This window comes from Microtus oregoni, unplaced genomic scaffold (assembly GCF_018167655.1).
Source record: "Microtus oregoni isolate MIOR12 unplaced genomic scaffold, Mior012 000007F_ref0000211, whole genome shotgun sequence".
Classification (NCBI taxonomy): Eukaryota; Metazoa; Chordata; class Mammalia; order Rodentia; family Cricetidae; genus Microtus; species Microtus oregoni.
Genome location: NW_024543066.1, coordinates 44,022,048 through 44,044,783, shown reverse-complemented (window position 1 = coordinate 44,044,783; position 22,736 = coordinate 44,022,048). Strand labels below are relative to the sequence as shown.

Here is a 22,736-nt window from a genome sequence, read left to right as displayed (position 1 = left end):
AGGAGCAGAGGGTTCCTAATCCTCAGTGCACTGACACCTGGGGCTCTATTCTGGGGACCAGCCCTGGGACCTTGGCTTCCTAGCATTCCTGGCCTTCCCTACTGATGGCTGGTGGGCTTCTTCACAGTCATCAGCGAAACTGTCTCCAGACAGTTGCCACTGTCCTGTTGGGGACCAAACCCCCAAGATAAGGGTATTGAACTTAAATCTAACACCAGGACTGTGTGCGTCCAGGTGCCAAGAAGAAAGTGCTAGAAAAGATGTGTGAGCAGCAGAGGCTCCCCAGGCTAGAACACATCTTCACTGCCGAAAGCTGTGTGATTTCTCTGAATGTTCCAGGAGAGGGTTTCCAAACCTGCAAGGCCAGGAGCTTGACTATTCACACAGGAATCCTGGCTCTGCCCCACAGCTCTGACCTAGGGACAGGTTTCTTCACCGTTTCATGATGGAGGTGCTGTGTCCTGGGGTTGTCAGGAGCACCCCATGTAAGAACATGGGCGAGGCACTTATACCAGTGCCTGGATCTGAACCAGCGGCTGTGAGAGCAGCCCTCTGGAGGCTGAGGCTGCTGTGTAGTCTTGTGGAAGTGCCCTAGGGTTGTCAGGGGAGGGGGAGGGGGGGCAGAGGGACTGCCTGTGCTCTAAATGAACCCCCCCCCCCAACTGCCGTGACCCTCCAGGACTGCTCTGACTGAACAAAGGACTGTCAGCAAGTGTGGGAGGGGCATGGCCTTGGGCGACAGAACTCTAAGGACAGTTCCTTGGGGGAAGACTAAAAAGAGGTCAGTGGGGCCCTTCTAGCATAGGGAGTATGAGGGCTTCTGGCTGGGAATGTAGTTCTGGGGTAGAGCACTTGCCTGCTCCAAACACGCATGGCCCTGGCTTCCATCCCACATACACGAAGTGTGTGTGTTGGGGGGGGGGCGTGCCAAAGGGACAGTACAGAGCTAGCTGATGCCCGTGTGAGACTAGATGTGGAATCAAAATGCCTCTGAACAGTGTGGATTCCAGGGAATTGCTCTTGGTCTAACAGTGGCCCTGCTCCTGGCTGTTCCCAAATTATCTCTCCCTTTACCCTCTTCTTTTCATTCCTTTTTTTTTTTTTTTTTAGACAGGGTTTCTCTGTAGCTTTGGAGCCTGTCCCTGGAACCAGGCTGGCTCGAACTCACAGAGATCTGCCTGCCTTCCAAGTGCTGGGACTAAAGGCATGTGCCACTACTGCCCAGCTCTCTCTTCCTTCTTGGAACAAGAATCTGGACGGGTACAGGCACACCCACATCCCCCATGCTGCCACGGGTACAGAGGGCAGAAAGGAGGGAGTTCCCACCTCTCCAGCTATGTGGCCTGCGAAGGTCATTTGTACTGTGGGAACTGTAGTTTCCTCTGAGAGGGCTGAGATGTGTGCCTCTCAGATGCGTACCTGGGAACCTGTTAGAAATTAGCCCCAGAAGCTTATTTTCACAAGTCCCCTACTGCATCCCATACCCAGGGCAAACCAGGTCAACAGGCAGCTGTGAGCACAGCGCCACCTGCTGGCTGATGCAAGCTGCATGTCCGTACTCACAGGGTGCAGGGAGGACACCAGTGCAAACTGCAGGGGGCTGCACTCTCCTGCCTTCTGCCGGGGAAATCAGGTGAGAGCGAATGTCAGAAGCAGCATTAAATGTCCAAGAGATGTCACCAATGTACAACAGCAGAATGCTTGCGCCGGTCATGACAAGTGTCATTGTCAGGTGTTCGAATGTGACAGGCATGCAAATAGTGGCCCTTCTGCACAGTTCCAGTCCCAAGGCTACCACGGGTCCCTGCCCCACACTCTTCTCTCACCTTCCTAGCTAAGAGCAACCAAAGAGGTCCCAAAGCAAGTCTGCTGCACCTGGAAGGAGGTACAGGATGAGGCCCGGCTCTCAGTGGCCACCCATCCAGACAGCTGACTAATGACGGGCACCAACTGTAGAGCTGTAGAGATGAAAGGGGGCATAGTTGCGAGGGTAGGTGGGTGGAGCTGGCAGGTCAGGACAGGACCGCTTGGCAGCGCAACCCTCACCTTTTGGGTCCAAAAAGATCTCTGTCCCACTGGTTTTAGTCCCCAGCACTGCAGAAATGTAGACAATAAATGAAACAGCTGGGCATTTGGCACTAAGCAGCGGAAGGTGGAGGCAGGAGGATAGGGAGTTCAAGGCTGGCCTTTGCAATGTAGCAAGTTCATGTCTAGCCTGGGCTACAAGAAACCCTGTCTGGGAAAAAAAAAAGCACGACGGGTTGTTGGGGGGAACCAGATATGGAGTCTTTATCCGCCACTGAGGGAGGCTTGCTTTCTTGAGTCTGTCTCAGAGAAAGCTAAGCTTGACCCTAAGGGATGGTAGACCTGGGCTCCAAATACAGGCATCCTTAAAACTTGCCCTTGCTGCTTTAGACCAGGCTGGGTCACACAGAGAGGCTTCTGCAGCTAAGGTGTGGCCAAGCAGACCCAGGCACACAAGCGTCAACCTCAGCCGCCCACAATTGCAGAGTGGCTTTCCCGGCTCTCCGCCCCCGCCCTGCGGTGTTGGGTGAACGGAGGGTGTAGAGTGGGGAGCTGTATGTACAGAGGAAAGGCTGAGCCAGAGGGAGAGGCTGGAAGGAAGGCAGCTGTGATGAAACACAGAGTGAGTCAGGCTGGCTATTTGGAGTGACTTGATTCCTGCGTTGGAGGCCTGGTTTCCTCATCAATGAAATGCAAACACGGCTTACACACCCGCGGATGCTAGGACCGTAGTGAGCAACCAGAGAAGGAGCAGACTTTCCCAGCCGTCAGGGTTATGTTAGTGTTGTTGGCTATGGCTGCCACATCAGGGGTTTTCAGCCAATGGTAATATAAGAGCGCTACAGTTTGCATGGACCCGTGTTTTAGGTACTCTGACAGCACTACATAAAGCTATATCCCTAAATGCCTTTTTATATGACATGGGCTTTATGTATCCCAGGATGACCCTGGACTCATAGTGATCCTCCTATCTCAATTTCCTGACTTGCTAGAGATAGAAACCAATGCACTCTACCACTAAAACCACATCTCCAGGCCCATATGTATACACACACATATGTGTATATATACACACACACATTTTTTTTCTGAGATAGAGTCTCACTGTGTAGCCTTTGCTGGTCTTGAATAGAGATCTTCCTGCCTCTGCCTCCCAGGTGCTGGGATCAAAGACTTGTGCCTACCCCACCCCAGCCAACCTTTTGTTTGTGTTTTATTCTGTGCTCATGAGCAGGGAGGAACATGTCGAGTCATAGGACAACTTGCCGGGTCAGTTCTCACCTTCTACCACGAGGCTCTCAGGGATCATACTCAGGTTTTCAGACCAGAAAGCAACTTGCTTCACCCACTGAGGCATCTCACCAACCCTTTAAAAAAAACTCCATGTTTTTGTGTGTTCCTTTGTCTGTATGTGTGTGACATCTGTAGGACAGCCTCTGGTGTAACCCTTAGGAAGGTTGTCCACCTCGAGACAGGTTCTCTCATTGACCTGGGGCTTAAACATTAGGCCTAGGCTCTCTGCCTAGAGTCCCAGAGACCCCTGTCTCAGTGCCAGGACTACAAGCAGGCACCAAGCACAGTGGTTTAGTGTGGGCTCTGGGACCAGGTTTTAAGCAAGGCCTTCATGGGCTGAGCCATCCCCTCCACCTAGCACTGAACTCAGGTCCTTACGCTGGCAAGGCAGGCATTTATTTATTTATTTATTTATTTATTTATTTATTTATTTCGAGGCAGGGTTTCTCTATGTAACAACAGTCCTAGCTGTCCTGTAACTCAGAGATCCACCTGCCTCTGCCCCCCGAGTGCTGGGACTAACGGCATGCACCACCACTGCCCGGCTGTCTCACCTCTTCTAAACTGTATTTTTACTTCTGTTCACAAATCCTTGTGTTTTTTGTCTTAGAGGTGAGATCTCATGTAGTCCAGCTGGCCTTAAACTGTCTTTCTCCTGCCTGCACTTCCTCAGTGCTGGAATCGGAGGTTTGTACCACAGTGCCAGGTTTTAGACTGGCCCAGGATCTGAACCGTGGCTGCCTCCATTCCTCGCGGCGGCTTGAGTTAGGATTACCGCCGGGCCCAGAAGAAAAAACAGACTCAGAAAATCAAACTTGTTAAGGACAGTTTATCTGGCTTTACCCCTCGGCCCGGAGCCCTGTACTTGGCGCCATCCAGCTGAGTTCTCCAGAGCCCCATGATGCCTGGGGAGCTCCAAGTCACCAATCACCAGCTGCAGAGCAGGGGCCAGTCCAAACTGGCTGTTCATTTCCCACGCCAAGTGAGACCAAGCCCTTCCTCACCCACCCCAGGACACTCCATAGCACTGCTTAGGGAAGCAGTCAGAGGCCAGTGCTGTGTTGATGAGCTTGGCTTCGTGAATACAGGGAGTCCCTCTCCCTGCTTGAACCAGCTGGGTGCCATCCACCTAGTACTTCAGCTAGTGCCACAGATCACAAAGGTCCAAGAGCTCCTCCCACAGGGGGCTGCTCCCCCCCACAGGGGGTTGCTTCCCCCACAGGGAGCTTCCTCTTGTCTTTCTTCTGTTCTTGTGAGGTGGGCCATTCCTCTGCCCTTCCTTTCTTACCTGCCTTGACCTGGTCACAGGAATCCAGCCAGTCCCCACCTGAAGAACTAACTACTGTTCCTCATGTATTTGACATAACCCAAGACATATACTAGAATATATCCCAATTCCCTGCCCAGGCAGAGGACAGATGGTGACTATCCTGACAGGTTGCTCCTGCTCTGAACTGGCCTTAGCACACTACCCTTGATTGTCCAAGACCTGTCTCCATGTTGGCAGCATACTTCTGGACCTTGTGGCTCCTTGGGTCTACCCCCCATCAGGACTTCTTGGGCCTGGATGGAAAAGCAAGCCTACCCCCCATCCCAAGCTCTCTCATGGGTAAGTGACATGGCCAAGGAGCAAGGATCCCACCCTCGACCTAACCAGTGCATAGGCTTCTGTACTGTGCAAGCAGTCTTGATCGCATCTCCAAGTGCAGAGGAGACAACCTACTACATGTTCGGGGGAACAGGCACAGTGTGAGGCTCTGACATACAAATGTCACCCCCATGGGTTTCAATTCAGACTTGGGGCCCAGCCCTTCTTTTAGAACCTGCGTGTAAACTGGTTTCAATAAACCTTGGTAAAGCAGACAGTACCAGATAGCAGAGACAAGGCGCAGGCCCGGAAAGCTCCTCCTTCCCCCTCCCACCCCCATCTGCCAATAGTACATAGCCAAGCCGTCCCTTGGTGCTTTCGAGACAGACATGTTTCCATCTTCCACAGACCTCTGCCACTCACACACCACCTGTCTGTCTGTTCTGTCTTTGAGAACAAAGGCTCTCAGTGGTGTCTGAGCTGGGACCTATAATACCCAGAGTGACCTCCCACCCCCCACACAACAGCTGCCCCAATCCAACCCCTTAGAAGTCAGCAAAGTGAACCACAGCTCAGGAGGCGGCTTTCCGATGGGTTCCAGAGTAGGCGTAGGAGATGGGATGGCGTGTCCCTGGCCTCACCGTGAACGTATTGATGGGGCTTCCATAGTGGGGAGACCTGGAGGGAGTGTAAAGGGGGAGTGGTGAAGGTTCGCATGGACCCCCTCTACCCACCTCTCCAAGAACAGAACATTTTAAACTGTGATGTGATGAACTTCTGAACTCCAGGGTGGGACCAAGTGCATCAGACAAGCCCTGCTGACCGCAGAACACCCCTGGTACCCTCTGCTCACTCAGACTCCTTTACTCCCTGCCTCCACCCGGATCCATCTTTCCTCCTGAGTCCACTAGGTCTCCCTTTCTTCTACACTGATTTGAAGCCCTGAACCTCCAGAGGGCGAGAGGGGAGTGAAGAGATGTATTGGGAAGTAAGGAGCCAGCCAACAGCACCCTCTCCATGTATCTGAGCCTTTCTCCCTTCTCTCTTAGTTGCAAGCTAGGGACGTGGCCTTGGCATTACCTCTGTTCACGCATCCCTGGTCACAAACCCCCGGAGATCCTTCCCCAGCTCACCTGCTGCCTTTGGCAGGGATGAAGCCATAGTCCCCAGCTTTGCCGCCACTACCACCGCCGCCCCCGCCGGGCGTCTTGTACTTGACCTCGGCTGAACCGCGGGCGCCCTCCAGCGACAGCCTCCGTGCGTGCAGGCCTCCGGGGGCCGCGCGGCCCCCCGAGTTGACCCGTCGCATCTCAGGACCTCCCGGCTGCGGTCCGAAGCAGTTAGGGGAGCTCATGCTGCGGCCAGTGGCGCCGCGGGGCGTCCCGGCGTTGCGGTGGGGCTCCCCGACATACAGGCGCTTCTTGATGAGCGAGCGTCCGCTGCCGGAGAAGCGATCCAGGCCCCCGAGCCCGGAGTATTGAGTGCCGGCAAAGCGCGAGGAGTCGCGAGCCGGATTGGCCCCAGACCCCAAGTCCAGGGGCTGCCCCAAGTCCGAGTAGTTGTTCCTGGGTGGGGACCCACGACGGTCCTGATGCTGCAGCCCAGCGTGGGGTTCAGGGTCATTGCTAAACTCTGGCGGTGGCGGAATAATATCAAAGCTGAACTCTTCTTCCTCTTCCTTCTTGTAGGAAGGAGAGGGCGGAGAAGAGAAGGATTTGGGAAGGGCGCGGCCCTGGGATAAGCTTGAGGGTGCGTGTCTTTCTCGGGTCACAGCGGCGTGGGACTCGGCCTTGGTCCACCCATGCCTATGTGTTGGCTCTGGGCCCTGTGTGTCTCGTCCCTGCTGGGGCTTCCACTGACTGGCTCCAGAGGGCCGTGCTGAGGTCAGGTGGGAGCCCTCTGTCTCACTGGGTACCTTAGGGACCACAAGGAAGGAGTTGGGCCGACTACCTCTGTAAAAGATGGTATCAGAGCTGGCCTCCATTTGGTTGCCATGGTCACGGAGACTTCCTGGCAGAGAGGACCTTCCCGGTCCCATCGCAGTCCCTGCAGTGCCCCCAGGCCTGCTCTTCTGTGCCCTCTGCCTGGCTGCGAGGAGCAGGGCCATTGGGGAGCCCTGCTCCACCACCTCCCCAGTCACCGGGTGTCTGAGGAGTTGGTCAGCAGGCTGGACTGGGGCAAAAGGTTTGGCTGGATGGTTTTCAGGCTCCTTTTCGTCGGCCAGTCCCCCTGAGTCTGTGGCCTCCCCTTTGGCCCGAGTGGGAATCACCACAGCAACCCCTCGGCTGTGGCTGTTCTGGCTGCGATGGGATCTGTACAGAAACGGTACCTCCTCTCCTCCAGTGGACATCTTCGGTGGGAGGGCTGGAGGGGAGCGGGCTCCGTTTGTGGACAGTTGGGTGGCCGCTGCATTTGCTTGAGGTTCTGGCTTTTCTCTGTGTCTCACTGGGACAAGGTCTTTCTCCGCCACCTGCTGAGATGATGGGATGGACAACCCAGGTGTGTCCTTGGGTGCTGTGGCCTGCCCAGGTGTATCCTTGGGCGAGGTGGCCCGCTCAGGTGTAGGCTTGAATGGTAAGGCTGGCCCAGGTGTGGCCTTAGGAAGTATGGCCTGCCCAGGCGTGGGCTTGAATGGTGTGGCTGACCCAGGTGTGGCCTTGGGTGGTGTGGCCGGCAGAGCGGTGGCAGACTGCTGGGGTGGATTCCTGGTGACAGGCTTATGGAATCTGCCATGATCAGTCCCATTTTCAAAAGTTCTTCCCCCTTCCAGCCGGGGTTTGGGAGGCAGGGATGCTGTGCTAGGCTTGGCTTCTTTCTCCGCTGAGGAGGAAAACCGAGCCTCTAGCTCATTGCGGATCTGCTTGACACTGGGGGCTGGAGTATCCTGGGGGATGTAGTCCACAGGGGGTAGGGTCAGGCTGCTGGTGGCTTCTCTCTCTGGCAGGCTGTTGCTGGAGTTACTCTTCTCAGGACCACAGGGGTCTGTCTTCTCAGGCAGGCTTGGAGGAGCCTTCTCTGCCAGGCTAGGGTCCTTCTTGCTCTCGCTGTCCTTCAAGGCTACCTTAGGGACTGGCCTGTGGCTGAGTGACCGATCCTCTTTCCTGGTCCCACAGAGATAGGCTGCCAGCTCACTTCGAAGCTTTTCCATCTGCCGGGGGTCCCTCCAGTCAACGGGTTCTGACGAGGCTGTGTCCTCCGGAGTGGGGGGGTTGGGTTTGGGGTTGAGAGTAGGTGAACTGGATTTTGGGGTCTTCATAAATCCAGAAGATGGAGGGACTGCCTGCTCAGGTGGAGGCAAGGGAGGAGCAGCTGGGGGCAGGGAAGGTGCTGGTGGAGGGAGTGGGGGAGCAGGTGGGGGCAAGGGAGGAGCAGCTGGGGGCAGGGAGGGTGCTGGTGGAGGGAGTGGGGGAGCAGGTGGAGGCAAAGGAGGAGCTGGGGGTGGAACTCCAGCTTGTCCGTTTGTCTGGGGTTCAGGCTGCCCGAGCCTTGGGTTGCCTCGTGTCTCAAGCCTGGGCTCTGGCGTGTGCTCTGGCTCTGGGGCCCTGTCAGGGTAAACCTGAGACGCAGGGCGGACACTGAAGCTGGAGGGTGGCGGGAGGTGGGTAGAGGCCTTCAGACTGGCTTCCTCCTCTGGGGAAGCCCCTGGCACTTCCTGAACCGGGATAGATGAGGTCCTGACTGGAGTTGGGGGAGGCACCTTGAATGACCTGGGGAAGGTGAGGTGGGATTCGGGGCTAGGCCCCTTTAGTGCAGCAGGGCTCTTGGGGAAGCTGGTTCTGGGGTCTTCTGGCTGCCTGCCATTGAGTGCTACTTCGGATTTCCACTTGATAATACCCCCAGTGGGGAAAAGACGCGGTCCAGTTGTATGAGGAGAGACTGGAGTTGGGGGTCCTGGGGCTGGCAAAGAAGGTGGAGGGGGGTTTAGAAAAGCTGATGGCGGGGCAGGGGGGATGAAGTCTGGAGGGGTCGGTGTTGATGGCGGGGAGAGGGCAGAGGAGGGAGATAAGGTGTCCAGTACAGGGGGCGGAGGTGGGGCTGTGCTGGGTGGGGGTGGGGGCGGGGGCGGGGGTTCCACCAGCAGGGGAGGAGGAGGGGGAGGGATAGCAGGAGGCGGTGGTGGAGGGGACTCCCCCAGAGGCTGTGAAGTTTCCTGGGGTGGCCCTGGGGCTGGGCCTGGGGGAGGTGGCGGGATGGAAGAGTCCAGTTCATAGTGTGCGGGCCTCAGGTCGCCCACAGAGCTGTAGAGTCGGAGGTTGCCATTGACTAGTGAGCTGGTACCTGGGAGAAAGAAGGCAGAGATGTGGGGTGGAGCCGCCTCCGTCCCCCTCCCTCCCTCTCTTAACAAGGCTTTCCTTTTCTCTGTCTCTTTCTTTAGTGTGTGTGTGTGTGGGGGGGGGGGTTTACCATGGCATGGCTGAGGCGGTCTGAGGACAGCTATGGGAGTAAGTTCTCTCCTCCCACCATGTGAGTTCTGGAGACTAAACTTGGCTCGGCTCTGGTTGGTCACCTGCTGAGCCATCTTTCCAACCCAAAGCCAATCTCTGTGCCTGGCACAGAGTTGGTCAAAAGAAACACTAGTTCTTCAACCCTTTCATCGTAAACCTGACTGAGGAAGCAGCTATGCCGCCTGTGTCCTGAGCTGTCCTAAGAGCCATCAGTCCCCTTCTGACTGTAAAGGGTGCCTCCCACTCCATTTGTCACATGGTCTAGGACCTCTGCAGCAGGCTCTGGCCTGTGACAGTGCAAAGGAAGGAAGGTACCCTGGGCAATGTGGCTGCAGAGACAGACACCTGGACGGCAGCCACATTCCTCTCCTCCTGGGCCCTAGCCTCCTCCACATGTATTTTTCCTTTCCCCACCTCAAAATAGGAGAGAGCCGCAAGCTTGGAGAAGGGCTCCTGGGAAGGCTCCCCTAGACCTGGAGCTCCTGGGGTCCCGACAGCAATAAACAAGACAGACGCTACTCACTGGAGTTTATTCTTGTTTGTTCCAGGGATCAAACCCAGGGCCCTGTTCATGCTAGGTGATGTTATCCTCTGGCCTCCACCCATGCTTCCTTGCTATATGCTCAACCCCTGAAGTTTATTCATTAAGGGGTCAACCAGACTGACAAACAACACCATACATTAGTAAATCATTACCACGGTGAAGGTAGTAATAAAATCAGGAGGGGAGGGGTACCGAGGGGTGCCATCTTATTAGGAAGGCCCCACTGAGAAGGTGATCGTGGAGGAGAGAGATGGCAGGAGGGGGCTGAGATGCAGACCCTGGGGTGAGAACTGCCTAGGCAGATTAAGGAAACCCCACGCGGGCAGAGGTGGGAGGAGGGGGAGGGAAACTATGCGTGAGATCTCAGCAGTCCTCCATACCCTTTGCTCTGAGTGACATGGGATGTCACTGGCCAGGTGTGAATGGATACCTTAACACGAAGTGGCTTACATCCATCCATGTCTGACCTCAGAGGTCTTGCTGCTGCCTTCTGTCCTGTTGTGACCTGGTCCCGCCCCTTCCCCACGTCCTCCAATGAGCCTTAGCCAACCTTGGCTCTCCACACCTCCCGGCTCCACTGTGAAGATCACCCACCACCCACCTCAGCCAGGGGCTAAGAGGCCGGGGCCTCTGACTTTGCCTCCAGCTGGGGAGATGGAGCAGGTGGAGGGAGAAAGATGAAGAAACCACAAGATCAGAGTTCTCTTACCTCCCACTTCTTTGTCTGCAAAGTCGTCTGGGACAGAAGGGGTGGGCACAGCCAGCCCATGGTTCTCCTGGGCATTCTGAAAGAGATCCGAGAGAGGTCAGGGGGCATAGAGAGAGAGATGGAAGACCAGCCAGATCTCCGATCCCGGCTGCGAGTCTGTTGACTTGCTGAAGATGGTGGTCACTTTACAACTTTGTAAGTGGATGAAAACAGAGTGGGTTCACTCATCTTAGAGTGTGCAGTGCCCACAGGAGAAGAGGCCAGGCTAGGAAGAGTCACACACAGTTGGGAATGACCATGTGGGTGCTGGGACTGAACCTGGGTCCCCTGCAAGAGCAGCAAGTGCTCTTAACCGATGAATCATCTCTGCAGCCCTAAGTGTGAATTTTAAAAGATGGGTTTGGTCCAGGGATATACTCAATTGGTAGAGTGTTTGCCTAGAATACATAAAGCCCCGAGTTCAAGCCCTGGCACTGCAAAAAACCGGGCGTGGGGGCATGCCTGTCATCTCAGTACACAGGGTAGGTAGTTCAATGACAGCCTCAGTTATATAGTGAGACATGGACTGTCATCTCAGTACACAGGGTCGGTAGTTCAAGGACAGCCTCAGTTCTATAGTGAGAATGGGACTGTCATCTCAGTACACAGGGTAGATAGTTCAAGGACAGTCTCAGTTATATAGTGAGACGTGGGACTGTCACCTCAGTACACAGGGTAGGTAGTTCAAGGACAGTCTCAGTTCTTTTTTTTATTTTTTTTATTTATTATGTATACAATACAGTGTGATGCCTCCATGTATGACTGCATGCTGGAAGAGGGTACCAGATCTCATTGTAGATGGTTGTGAGCCACCATGTGGTTGCTGGGAATTGAACTCAGGACCTCTGGAAGAACGGTCAGCATCCTTAAACTCTGAGCCATCTCTCCAGCCCGACAGTCTCAGTTCTATAGTGAGTTTGAAGCCAGCTTGAGAGACATGGGATTGTCAAAAAAAAAAAAAAAAAAAAAAGAAAGAAAAAAGCCAAGTATCCGGTTGTCTGTCAGCTAGAAATGCATGCTTAGGGGCTGCCAGTCAAACCGTCCATTTCTCTGTGCACGTATGAGAACAACCACAAAAGAGCGTAAGTGTTAGTTGTGTAGTTACAGACCAGATTTGCAAATACAGCGTCAGCAGTGCTGAGAATCAACTACACTGGAATGAAAATCCCAATAGCAAACCAAGGAGCCAGGCAAGGTCATCCAGGTCAACAGAGTAGCTTCCGGCTACAGTAAGACCCTGTCAGCTGGGGAGTCAGCTCAGAGGGTAACGGTGCTTGCTGTCAAGGCTGAGCTCGGTCCTGGGGACCCAGAAGGGACAGAGAGAACCAGCTCCTGTCCCCAAACCTAAGAACCCTGCAGCGACTCCTTCTGGCTACCCAGTGGCCAGAGGCTAACACCACATCCTGACCTCGTGTTTACTCTGAGCTATCATCAGGAATTTACAGAAAAATAAGTAAGTGATGAAGCAGGGCTTCCAGGCAGTGCGGGTGCCTCTCTTCTCCGGAGGTAACAGAGCAGACTGCGTTTACACAGCTGTGGCTCTCCCCAAACACACATTTCCATAGATCAACAAAGCGTGCACCTGCTGCTCCGGTAAGGCACAGCGTGGAGCTTTTGATGGGTCTGGGGCCTGGTCTGGGCCACAAGCCCGCCCTCCTTTCCCACACCACCTCCTTCCTTCCTGTTCCCCCCTCCTAACTGCAGTCTGTGTTCCTCCTGGGGCTGGAACTTCCTAGCCCTATCTCTCCCACCATCCCTCCTTTTCTGAGCAAAGACAACCTTGAACTTCTAATTTCCCTGCCTCACCTTCCCAGTACTGGGATTCCAGTTGTCACCAGCACTCCTGGCTCGTTGTGGTGCTGAGAATCAAATCTAGGGCTTTGTACATCCTAGATAAGCCCGCTACCGACTGAGCCACACTCCCAGCGCCCCCTCCTCTCTAATAAGAATGCTCCTGTGAACACGCCATCTCAGTCACCACTCGATGAGATGTCCCCTGTATTTACTACATGAGGACATGACACTCAGAAGCACTGGAGAAATAACTGAAAGCATGCACCTGGGCCCGTGGAGTCCATGCCGGCACTACCACGCCCGGGCCCGTGGAGCCCATGCCGGCACTACCACGCCCGGGCCCGTGGAGTTCATGCTGGGCATCCTGCCCCTCCACAGCCACTCCTCTGAGGACTAGCTGCGCTGTCTGTTGTAAACAGGCAAGAGTTGTGAGCACTGGCTTTGGAGCATGAGGCCTAGATGTGACCAATCCTGCTACCCAGCCACAGGACTGTGCCTGCTATTTCTGCCTGTGAAAGTTCTAAAACCAGAATGTACCCATGCGCCCATCCAAGGAGGCCATGAAGAATCAATGAAGCAATGTCCAGAAAGCACTGGGCTCATGGCATAGGATGGAAGGAAGGGGCCACCCGCTGCCCGTGCCAGGTCCTACTGCTGGCCTGCTGCTGTCCTAAACCACCCAAGCAAGGCTGTCTGCCCTCCCTCTCCTCCACCTCCACTGCATAAGGCACGTGCCACTTGTTTGCTTTCTTCAGAATTCTTACTTTTGTGTGTTGCATGTGCCTGAGTACATATATATGTACCGTGTGTGTGTGTGTGTGTATGCACACGCACGCGCGCATACAAACCAAGCTGTCCCCAGATCCGCAAGCCCATTTTCCCCTCTCATATCTCATGGTTTCAGTTCTTAGCAGCTGCTTCCAATGCTCTCAAGAGGAGGCAAATTCAAGCTCATTTGAATCTCAGCCTCAGAAAAACAGTTTCCTCTTTTGCTTATGGGACCCAGCCGGCTGCAGCCTACAGACAGGCCTGGATGGGGACCAGCTCCGTGTGGACAGTGGAGGCGTACATTGTATCACCCTCGGGGTTGCCCAATTCTCATCGTCCTCTCAAGAGTCTAGGAACTGAGGCAAAGTCTCACGAAGAGGGTTTGGGGATGGGGAGGTGGTCTGCGGGCAAGTGCTTGCTGTGTGAGCGCAAGGCCTGAGTTCCAACACTCTAGAACCCGCATAGAGCTGGAAGCAGTAGTGAGTGCCGACATGTAATGCTAGCACTCTGATGGCGAGATGAAAGGCAGATGGAGGAAACCCCTGGAAACGGAAGTGTGCAGGCCAGCTAAGCCAGCACAAGAGCAACAAGAGACCCTGTCTCAAACAGGATAGAAGGGGAGGAGCAACACCCCAGGTGTTCTTTGACCCCTCTCTCTCTCTCTCTCTCTCTCTCTCTCTCTCTCACACACACACACACACACACACACACACACACGCAGGCACGCACACACAGATAAAACAGAGAAGGGCTTGGAGGTGCATTTGCTGGCCACGTGTGGTCCTGGAGTAGGGAAGGGGCGTGTCATGAAGAGCACGCGGGGACAGTTGATAGTTGCTGGCTGTAAACAGTTTACCAGATAACAGTACAGTCACCGACACTACCTTCCGGGGTGTTGCTAGACGCTGTCTCCTTGGGCAATACGCCAGGAGGACTTGGGGTAAAAGGACGCCATTTCTCAGCCCTTAAGAGACTCATAAGGAAACAAAATACACTTTTGTTTTCTTTTTCTGTTTTTTCTGAGACGGCGTTTCTCTGTGTAGCCCTGGCTGTCCTGGAACTTACTCTTAAACTAGGCTGGCCTTGAATTCAGAAATCCCTCTGCCTCCTGAGTGCTGGGATTAAAGGCATGTGCCACCACCACTGCCTGACCAAATGCAGAGAGAGAGAGAGAGAGAGAGAGAGAGAACGAGGCAGGTGCGGAGGGGTGTGACTCAGGGTCAAGTAGTCTGGCATACTTGGTGGAGTTCCAGGCCAGTGAGAGACTCTCTCAAACAAAAGATGGAAGACTTGGAAGATGTGACGGTTAGCTTACCTGTCTACTAGACACAACCCAGATCACCTGGTTAGAGCAGGCTGGCTTGTGAGATATCTGTGGGTAATGGATGTGACAGTGGGCAGCACCATTCCCTGGTGGAGCCCTGGACTGTACAGGAGTGGGAGGACTATATGGGCAGTGGGGGTGCAGACGTCCTCTCTTCTCTGGGCTGCGGATGTGCCTGCCATGAGCCACCCACCCTCGGGAGCTCCTGTGGCTGTGGCATCCGCACGGTGGGCTGTAACCGGGAACCGTAACCCAACGAAGGCTTTCTCACCTAAGCTGCTTTGCCAGGGTGTCCTGTCACAGCAGCACTCTGAAGACCTGCCACCGAGGTTGTCCTCCGGCCTCCATGTGTGTAATCACACGCCTACGTGCCCCTTCCCCCACACACGAACATTTTAAAAGATTATCTCACACATGAAAATAGCTGGATATCGTGGTGCACACCTGTAATTCTAGCGCTTGGGAAGTAGAGGCAGGAGGACCACGGTGAGCAGTAACCTGGGTTATATGAGGCCCTGTCTCAGAAAAATAAAAGCAGAGTTATACCCGTCCTCAGACAACAATGTGCTTGCTCCCCAACAATGAAAGCCTACAACTGAGTTTAATTCCTAGAACCCATAAAGGTGGAAGAAGAGAAGTCATGAAGTTGTCCCCTGACCTGTGAATACGTAGACATGCATCATATATGTATGTGTGTGTGACATATGATAGGTACACACACAGTAATAAACAGAAATTTACAGAGAGGAGGGAAGGAGGAGGGCTAGGGAGATGCTCGAAGGTAAACCTCCTGTGATGCAAACCGTACACCCCAAGCGAGAGCCCCCAAACCCACAGAAGAAGCTAGATGCAGTGGCGAGCACTGTGACGTCAGCACCCGAGAGACAGGAGAACTGAGAGAAGGTCTCTGGTGCTACCCTGGAGTACACCTCAGCGCCCCAACACGAGAGACCTTGCCTCAAGCGAGGTGGAAGGAAAGGATGACCCCCAAAGCTGTCCTCTGACCTCGATATTCTGGGACGCTGGCTCATAAGGTGTCTCTGCTGTGACTCCTCACCCAGGCTGTGTGACTACAGACATGGGCACACCAGGCCCTCTGTAAGGAACAGGGTGTTGTTAGCTCATCCTATTTCCCTGGCCTCAGGGGGTTGTCTGACTCCAGAGACTTGTCAGGGAAGTGCGGTAGAGGAGGAGAAAGCCCAGAAAGCAGTTTCCAGGAGCCACAGGCTAACAGTTGTGGTGTGTGTGTGTGGTGTGTATGTGAGGTGTTGTGTGTGTATGTGTGGTGTGTGTGTGTGTGTGTGTGATATGTGTGTTGCCCTGCTCTCCTCAGCACCACCCTATCCTTGGCCTCTAGCTCTGGTAAAATAGCAGACTGTGTCCAAGATGCTGTGTGTGGGGGTCACTCAGTGCACTGCTCTTAAGGGGTGGCCGTCCACCTCTCCATGGAGTGGACTAGCCTGTGGGCAGCATGCAGCGTGCTCAGATGAGCCACACCCTCTCCTGCTGTGGCAGGTGCCCTCACTCAGGGCCTGGGGCAGAGTTCAGCCTGGCTCTGACAGTCAGGAAAGGCACGAAACTGGGCTTTGGCACTTCCTGTGGCCCCAACGAGACAACGCCCAGAAGCTACAGTCGTGGGCCATCTACTTTTCACAGAGGTCCATGGCGGAGCCTTTGCTCAGAAGGACAAGGCCAGTGAGCCAGCTGCACTGCAGGGCCAGCAGAGGGCCTGATGGAGAGAGGCGCCACTCTGAGAAGATGCACGCTATTTTCCTCCTTATGTCTGTTTCTCCACTTCAAAACACAGGGTTTCATATAGGCCAAGGTTGGCCTCGAACTCCTGATCCTCCTGCCTCTGTTCCCGTATGCCAGATTATATACATTAAGTCACTGTGTCTAGCTACCTTCCTTCCTTCCTTTTTTTTTTTTTTTTTGACAGGGTCTTATTCTGTAGCCCTGGCTGTCCTAGAACTCACTCTGTAGACCAGGCTGGTCTTGAACTCAGAGATCCACCTGCCTCTGCCTTCTGAGTGCTGGGATTAAAGGCATGCGCCACCACACCTGAACCTTCCTTTCTTAAATTTCATTTATTTATTAATTATGTTTGTGTGTGTATATGTGTGTGGGGATGGACATACCATAGTGAGCTTGTGGAGTCAGGGGACAGCCTGTGGGAGTCACTTCTTTGTCTCTACCACATGGGTCTCAGGGATCAAATTGAGGTCGTCAGACCTGGTGGTGAGCGCCTTTTCCCACGGAGCCATCTCGCAGTCCTCCAGTCTCCTTCTTAAGAAGTGATTGTTTTTCATTCATAATTAAAAAACACCCAGTGCTGTTCCTAAACGTTATTGTGGCTGTAGGTGTTTGCTCATACTCAATCCACACAGCTAGCTGGGAGGGTGGGGCTAAGATCAGGCTAAATTCCCGACCAGCCTGGCCAGTAGAGCAGGACTGAACTAACTGTAGCTCACACTGTCTTTCAGTCTCATGGCACACGCCTGTAATGTCCACGCTTGGACGGCAGAGGCAGGGGGACTGCTACCTGTTTGAGGCTAGCTAGCCTGGGCAACATATGGAGACCCTGTCTCAAATAAAACACACAAAAACAAAATGAGCTAGGAGTAATATCAACCCCTATACTCCCAGCACTCGGGGGAGGCAGAAGTAGGAAGAGCAGCGAGTCAAGGCCAGCCTGGGCTATGTAAAGTTCTGTTTCAAAAGAACAAACTATAAAACAGCCCAAATAAAGTATCCCAAAGGCAGGGACCGTAGCTGTCACTGACAGTGCTCAGTGAGTGCCCCCTCCCCCTCCAGGACTCCGCGTCTGCACTCTGTAAAGTGGAGTGACCCCTTAGGTTTGCTGGACTACAGAGGCTGAGGCATGCCCATAGGCCCCCAAAAGCAGGCCAGAGAAAGGTTACCGCGCCTAGGCTCCTCTCCCGTGTCTAATTAAAAATCAGCGGGAGGCAGGAGAGACACTCAACAGTTAAGAGCACAGACTGTTCTTCCTGAGGACCTGGTTTGATTCCCAGCACCCCCACACAGGAGGCACCTCACAACTCTGTTACTACAGTTCCAGAGGATCCAATGCCTTCTTCTGGCCTCTATGGGCAACACACACACACACACACACACACACACACACACACACAGAAATATATACAGGCAAAACATTCATATCACAAAATAAAAATAATTAAACCTTAAAAACATTAATCAACAACACCATCAGAACCCTCTGTGGTTAGTAAGAGCCTAGACATTCGGATGCTCTACACAGGGCACAGCCTGTGACTCCTCTGTACGGTGCATTGAGGAAATGGGCATTTCCCTGTGGTCAGGGACAAGTCACCAGGGATCCTCTCCTGTCCTTTTGCTTTCATTTTAGGGTGGAAGAGAAGAGGAAGGAAAGGAGGGAAGTAGAGGAAGCACACCCCTCTCCTCCCTTGAGTAGAGTCTGCTGCTCACCCCTGCTGCCAGAGAGAACTCCAGGAGGCAGGACTCTGAGGGCTCTGTCCCGTCCCACTGACCTTCTCTTGCCCTGCACTGCACATCCTCATGCCTGGGATTCCTAAGAGTCCAGCCAAGGGTAGATCCTTTAGAGGCTGGGTCAGCAGGCAAATGCACAACTAACCTTGGTATTGGAGGGCCTGAAAAGCTTCCTCACCAGCCTCCTCCCGAGGCCTGTCAGTGCCCAGCTGCGGAAATGGATGGGGAGGGTGGAGAGGAAGAAGCCCCTGCCCCAGCTGTGACCCAGGCATGCTTGGGTCCTCTCCCAAGGCCCCTGGGTGGAAATCACAAAGAAAACTTTCCAAGCCAGGGTGTTTGGCTGAGTGAAGAGCAGTGCCTGTCACTGCCTTGCAGGGGGCCTGTGTGGGGTGTTGGCCAAGGACAGTGCTGGAGGCTCAGACAGGATGGCACAGACCCGGGAACAGCTGTGCTCTCTCCCTTACACTTAGCGTCTCTGGAATCAGACTCAGTGGGCGACTTTAGAAGTGAGCTCAGCCGAAAGGGGGCGTGCTTAGTTAGCATGCCGAAAGCCCTCGAAAGCCCAGGGTTTGATCCCAGCACAGAGCAGATCAGGCGTGGTGGCGCATGCCTGTAATTCCAGCATTCCAGAGGAGATACAGGAGGATCAGGAGTTCACGGTTGTGCTCACAAGATGATTCAGTAGGAAAGAACCTGTCACAGAGTCTGCTGACCCGAGTCCAGTCCCCAGGCCCCTGAGAGCTGAGGGGATTGCCAAGGGCGGAATTGAGGACAGACTCACACATACACACTAAGGCATGAGAGTACACATATGCACTAAATAATAAATAAATGTCATTTAAAAAATGTAAGTTAATGGCTAACCCTTTTAATTTCAGCACTAGGAGGCAGAGACAGGAGGATCTCTGAGTTTGAGGCCTGTCTGATCTACACAGAGCTACATAGTAAGAGCCTGTTCAAACAAGCAAAGAAATTCAAATTACTATTAAAAGTTCAGGATAATCACTGGTAATGTAATAAACTCAAGGCTAGCCTGGGATGTCTGAGTCCTTGTTGAAAAATGGCTCCCCACATCCTCTTGCTTCTTTGCCTCTTGGTGTCAGAGCTGCTTGGCTTCGGTTCTCGCCCTCCCCTCCGGGGTGAAGAGTAAGTAGGGACAAAGGAACAAGTTCTTGATGTCCGCGCTGTCGTGATCCAGGCCCGATTCCAGAGTTGTCTGTTTAAATCCCCCCCCTCCACTTTTAACTTCTCTTCCTGGTCCGCCGTCCTGAGGCAGCGTCCTGAGGCAGCCACCGTGGTGCTTGTGTGTGCAGGAGCCCCGGGGCTAGCCAAGAGGCCACTGTTTAAAGGTAAGGGTGACGGCGGCCTTGGGGCTCTTGCGAGTCATGGGGTCAGGTGGGTGGGGAAGGGGCAAACACTCCACCTTTACTCTCACTGCAGGCCTCTGACACCCCTTACCCCATAACCTTTCCGTTCAACATCACCTACATGAATCAGTCACACCCCACACTGCCTTGTCTGGGCCTTGATTTAGGGATAAGCTCCCCAAATGGATGGGCAGGCTCCGTGGGAGGGCTGGAGTTGCCTTCAGCTGTTTCTTTGAGTTCCCAGGTAACCAAGGACTAAAGGGAGGGGGCCTGAAGACAGGTCTCTCCTGCAGCTCAGGGATGCCTCCCCTTGGCAAGGCCAGGCCTGTGTGACTCAGAGGGTAGGGCAACCCAGGGAGCTCTCACCGCCTTGGGCACCCCCAGACCTGTCTAGCCAGTTTGTCTGTATTTACCACATGGGCATTTGATTTCTAATTTCTCATTAGCATCAGCCTAGGGGTGACCAGATCAGAGTGAGGGGGAGAAGAGGTCACCCCAGAGGAAAGTACAGTCTTTCCTTCAGCGGCTACTCAGGGTTAGCGCTTGGAAGTATAGGGCAGCTCTGCCTTGAGCTCGGGGAGACATTGTTCTCCCAGAGGCTGTGACAAAGCCCCAAGACCCAGCTCTGTTTGAGGCTGGGTCTCTGTGGATCCCTGGCTGTCCTGGAACTCATAGATCCTCCCACTTCTGCCTCACGTTCTGGGATTACAGGTGCAGGCCACAAGCCTGGCCTCTGTTCTTGTCCAGGGCAGGCCTTCCCTTCCTTGGGTCCAGCATTCTTTTTATTATTGTTATCATCACTGATATTTCATTTATTTATTTCGTGTGCGGGCGCCATGCGCACAGATGACTCAGGGGTCAGAGGATGACAGCATGCGGGCTCCAGGGATTCGCTCAGGCCATGCGGCAGGCTTGGCAGCACGAGTGGATAGAGAGTCTTTATCCTCCGAGTTATCTCACGGGCTCATTCCCCACCCTATACCAGGAGTGAACCCAGCGTACTGCACACCCTCGACAAGAGCTCTGTGACTGAGCCCCGCCCCGGCACTTGTAAAACGAGATCCGGCTACCTGGAGCCCAGACTGATACTAACTTTCAGGCCTCCTTGCTGCGGCTCCTGGGAGCTTAGGCCTGCACCACCATGCTGGCAACATGTTCCCACCCACTTCTGCTGTCTGGTGGCTCTAGCCAGTTCCTCAAAGCCCCCAGAACAGCGAGGTGAGTAGACCTGGTGGTCAGACGGCAAACTCCAGGAAGGTTGATCTCCAGGAATCAACCCAAGCTGGTGTCAGAGTTTACCATGCCCCCTCCTGTGCATTATAGTCACAAGTCACAGTTGGGGACACCTAGAGGCCCAGAGAGAACAAGGGCCTGGCCCTCTGTCACTCCACAACAGGGTTGGGACTGGGGACAGGTACCCGATGGCCAACTCCAGGGCCCAGCCTGGTCTCCAAGGAGCCCAAGGGTCTGTTTCATGATTGGGCTTGGGTTGTGGACACTTGAGAAAGTATTTTCCTAGAGTAGGGACATCGGAGGGCACCTCTTTTTGAATGCGTCCCTGGCTGGCTCTTGAAAGGTACTCAAGATGAGGGGCCATTCAGAAGATGGCCCAGGCAGAGCTCAAAGACCCTTACTGTTCCTGTCACCCTTTTCTCAAGTGACGATGCATCGTGACTCTCCTTCCCTGCCTCCTGGCCTGGGTGGTGTCTTTTTGCAAGTTGGAGGGTAGGGAAGGGCTAAGGACCTCAGAGGTTTAATACAATGTCAGGCAAAGGGGGCAAGGCTCAGGTACTGGCCCAGGGTCCCTCCCACACTGACATGGGGCTGGGGGCCGGTGTGCGTGCACGCATGTGCGAGCCCACACACACCTGGGGCACTGGAAGAAAGCCCAGCGCTATGGAAGGGGTCAGAGATTAGAGTGGAGAACATGAGCTGCTCAGCTGCCCTCCAGGAGCAGCTGGTAGATGAGGCCCTAAGCTACTCCAGACCCGTAACCTGAAGCAGGATCTGAGCTGCAATTAGACCAAGCACACCAGAGACGGCTTCAGTGGGGCCTGCAGGTCCTCAGCGAAGACCACTTTAGACCCTTTGAGGCTCCAAGGGTCTCAGAACCAAGAGGCAGCAGGGCAGGGATGGAGAGGGCCAAGCCAGGGAGATGCGAGTGTTTTGTGCCAAGGCTGCCAGGTGGGGCATGGAGGGACGGTCAGGGTCAGGGCAGTCTGAAGGGCATCTGGCTGTAGAGGGCTTGGGTCTACAGGACCATAAGCAAGCCATTTCCTGTCTCAGGGCTATAGCTCTGTGGCTGTAAAATGGGGGTTTGGAGGGGGGGCCCTCTGTGTGTCTGACCTCTGTAATGATGATCACAGAGTGGGTGGGACAGATAGCAGCCCCACCTGTCGTTCCTTACTTAACCGGCACTGAAGGAATGTGGGTTCAGTTCCTGGTCTATAAAGGACAATCCCATGGACCTAATTGGGCTTTAGTTGTTGGTTTGACAAGTGTTTTCTCTCCCATTCTCCATAGTGGGGCCTTCCTGATGGGTCCAGAAAGAATGCTCCCAGGGCAAGTCCCCAGGAGGCCCCAGTACTCCAGGCCTGAGCAACCCTCCAAGTGGGAACTGTGGTAATCTTCCACCAGCTTCCCTAGGGGCTGCCCAGATAGAGGTGTTGGGGAGGGAAGTAACGGCACGCACGAAAGGCCCAGAGTGGGCAGGAGGGAGAGATGTAGGAGAGTGGAGGGGGCCTCACCGACCCTGTAGTCATGGGTCAGGGAGGGGTCAGGACAACGGGAGCCAGTCACCATCTAACGACCAGTCCAGGGACAGGCATGTCCCACACCACCATCCCCAGTATGTGCTATGGGTCGATGAGAGGACGGAACGAACTCACATCTAGAAACAGGACGGCAATATCATCGTGGCTGCCGCAGCCTTACACACAGCTATACGCATCTCGGGAAACAGGGTGGTCAGGATTTAGGGTGTTTTTTTATTTTTTCCCCCCTTTGGTTTCTCTTTCTTTTTTGTTTTTTGAGACAGGCTTTCTCTGTGTAGCTTTGGAGCCTGTCCCGGAACTCACTCTATAGACCAGGCTGGCCTCGAACTCACTGAGATTCACCTGCCTCTGCCTCCTGCATGCTAGAATTAAAGGTGTGTGCCACCACCATGTGCCCTTTTGTTTGTTTATTTTTGGAGACAGGGTTTCTTTGTATAGCCTGGAACTAGCTGTTTTTTTGGTTTTTTGGAAGGGGGTTGTTTTGTTTTTAGTCTTTATGTTGGAAGTGGAAATTCTGTATCTGTCTGTGTGCTGCTTTTGTTGTTGACATGACAAGGTGTCATGTAGCCCAGGCTAG

General features: G+C 54.2%; 1 protein-coding gene across 1 annotated transcript in view; it reads right to left on the bottom strand.

The window, feature by feature from the left end:
• Positions 1-3,798: 3,798 nt before the first annotated feature.
• The window catches only part of CUNH6orf132 (chromosome unknown C6orf132 homolog), a 31,656-nt gene continuing 12,718 nt past the window's right edge, over positions 3,799-22,736 (bottom strand). Inside the window, exons 3-5 of the mRNA XM_041656243.1 lie at positions 10,605-10,680; positions 6,040-9,184; positions 3,799-5,584 (exon numbers count right to left, since the gene is read on the bottom strand). Coding sequence (XP_041512177.1) covers positions 5,479-5,584; positions 6,040-9,184; positions 10,605-10,680 — 3,327 coding nt within the window. The 3' untranslated portion in view covers positions 3,799-5,478. The remainder of the gene's footprint in view (positions 5,585-6,039; positions 9,185-10,604; positions 10,681-22,736) is intronic.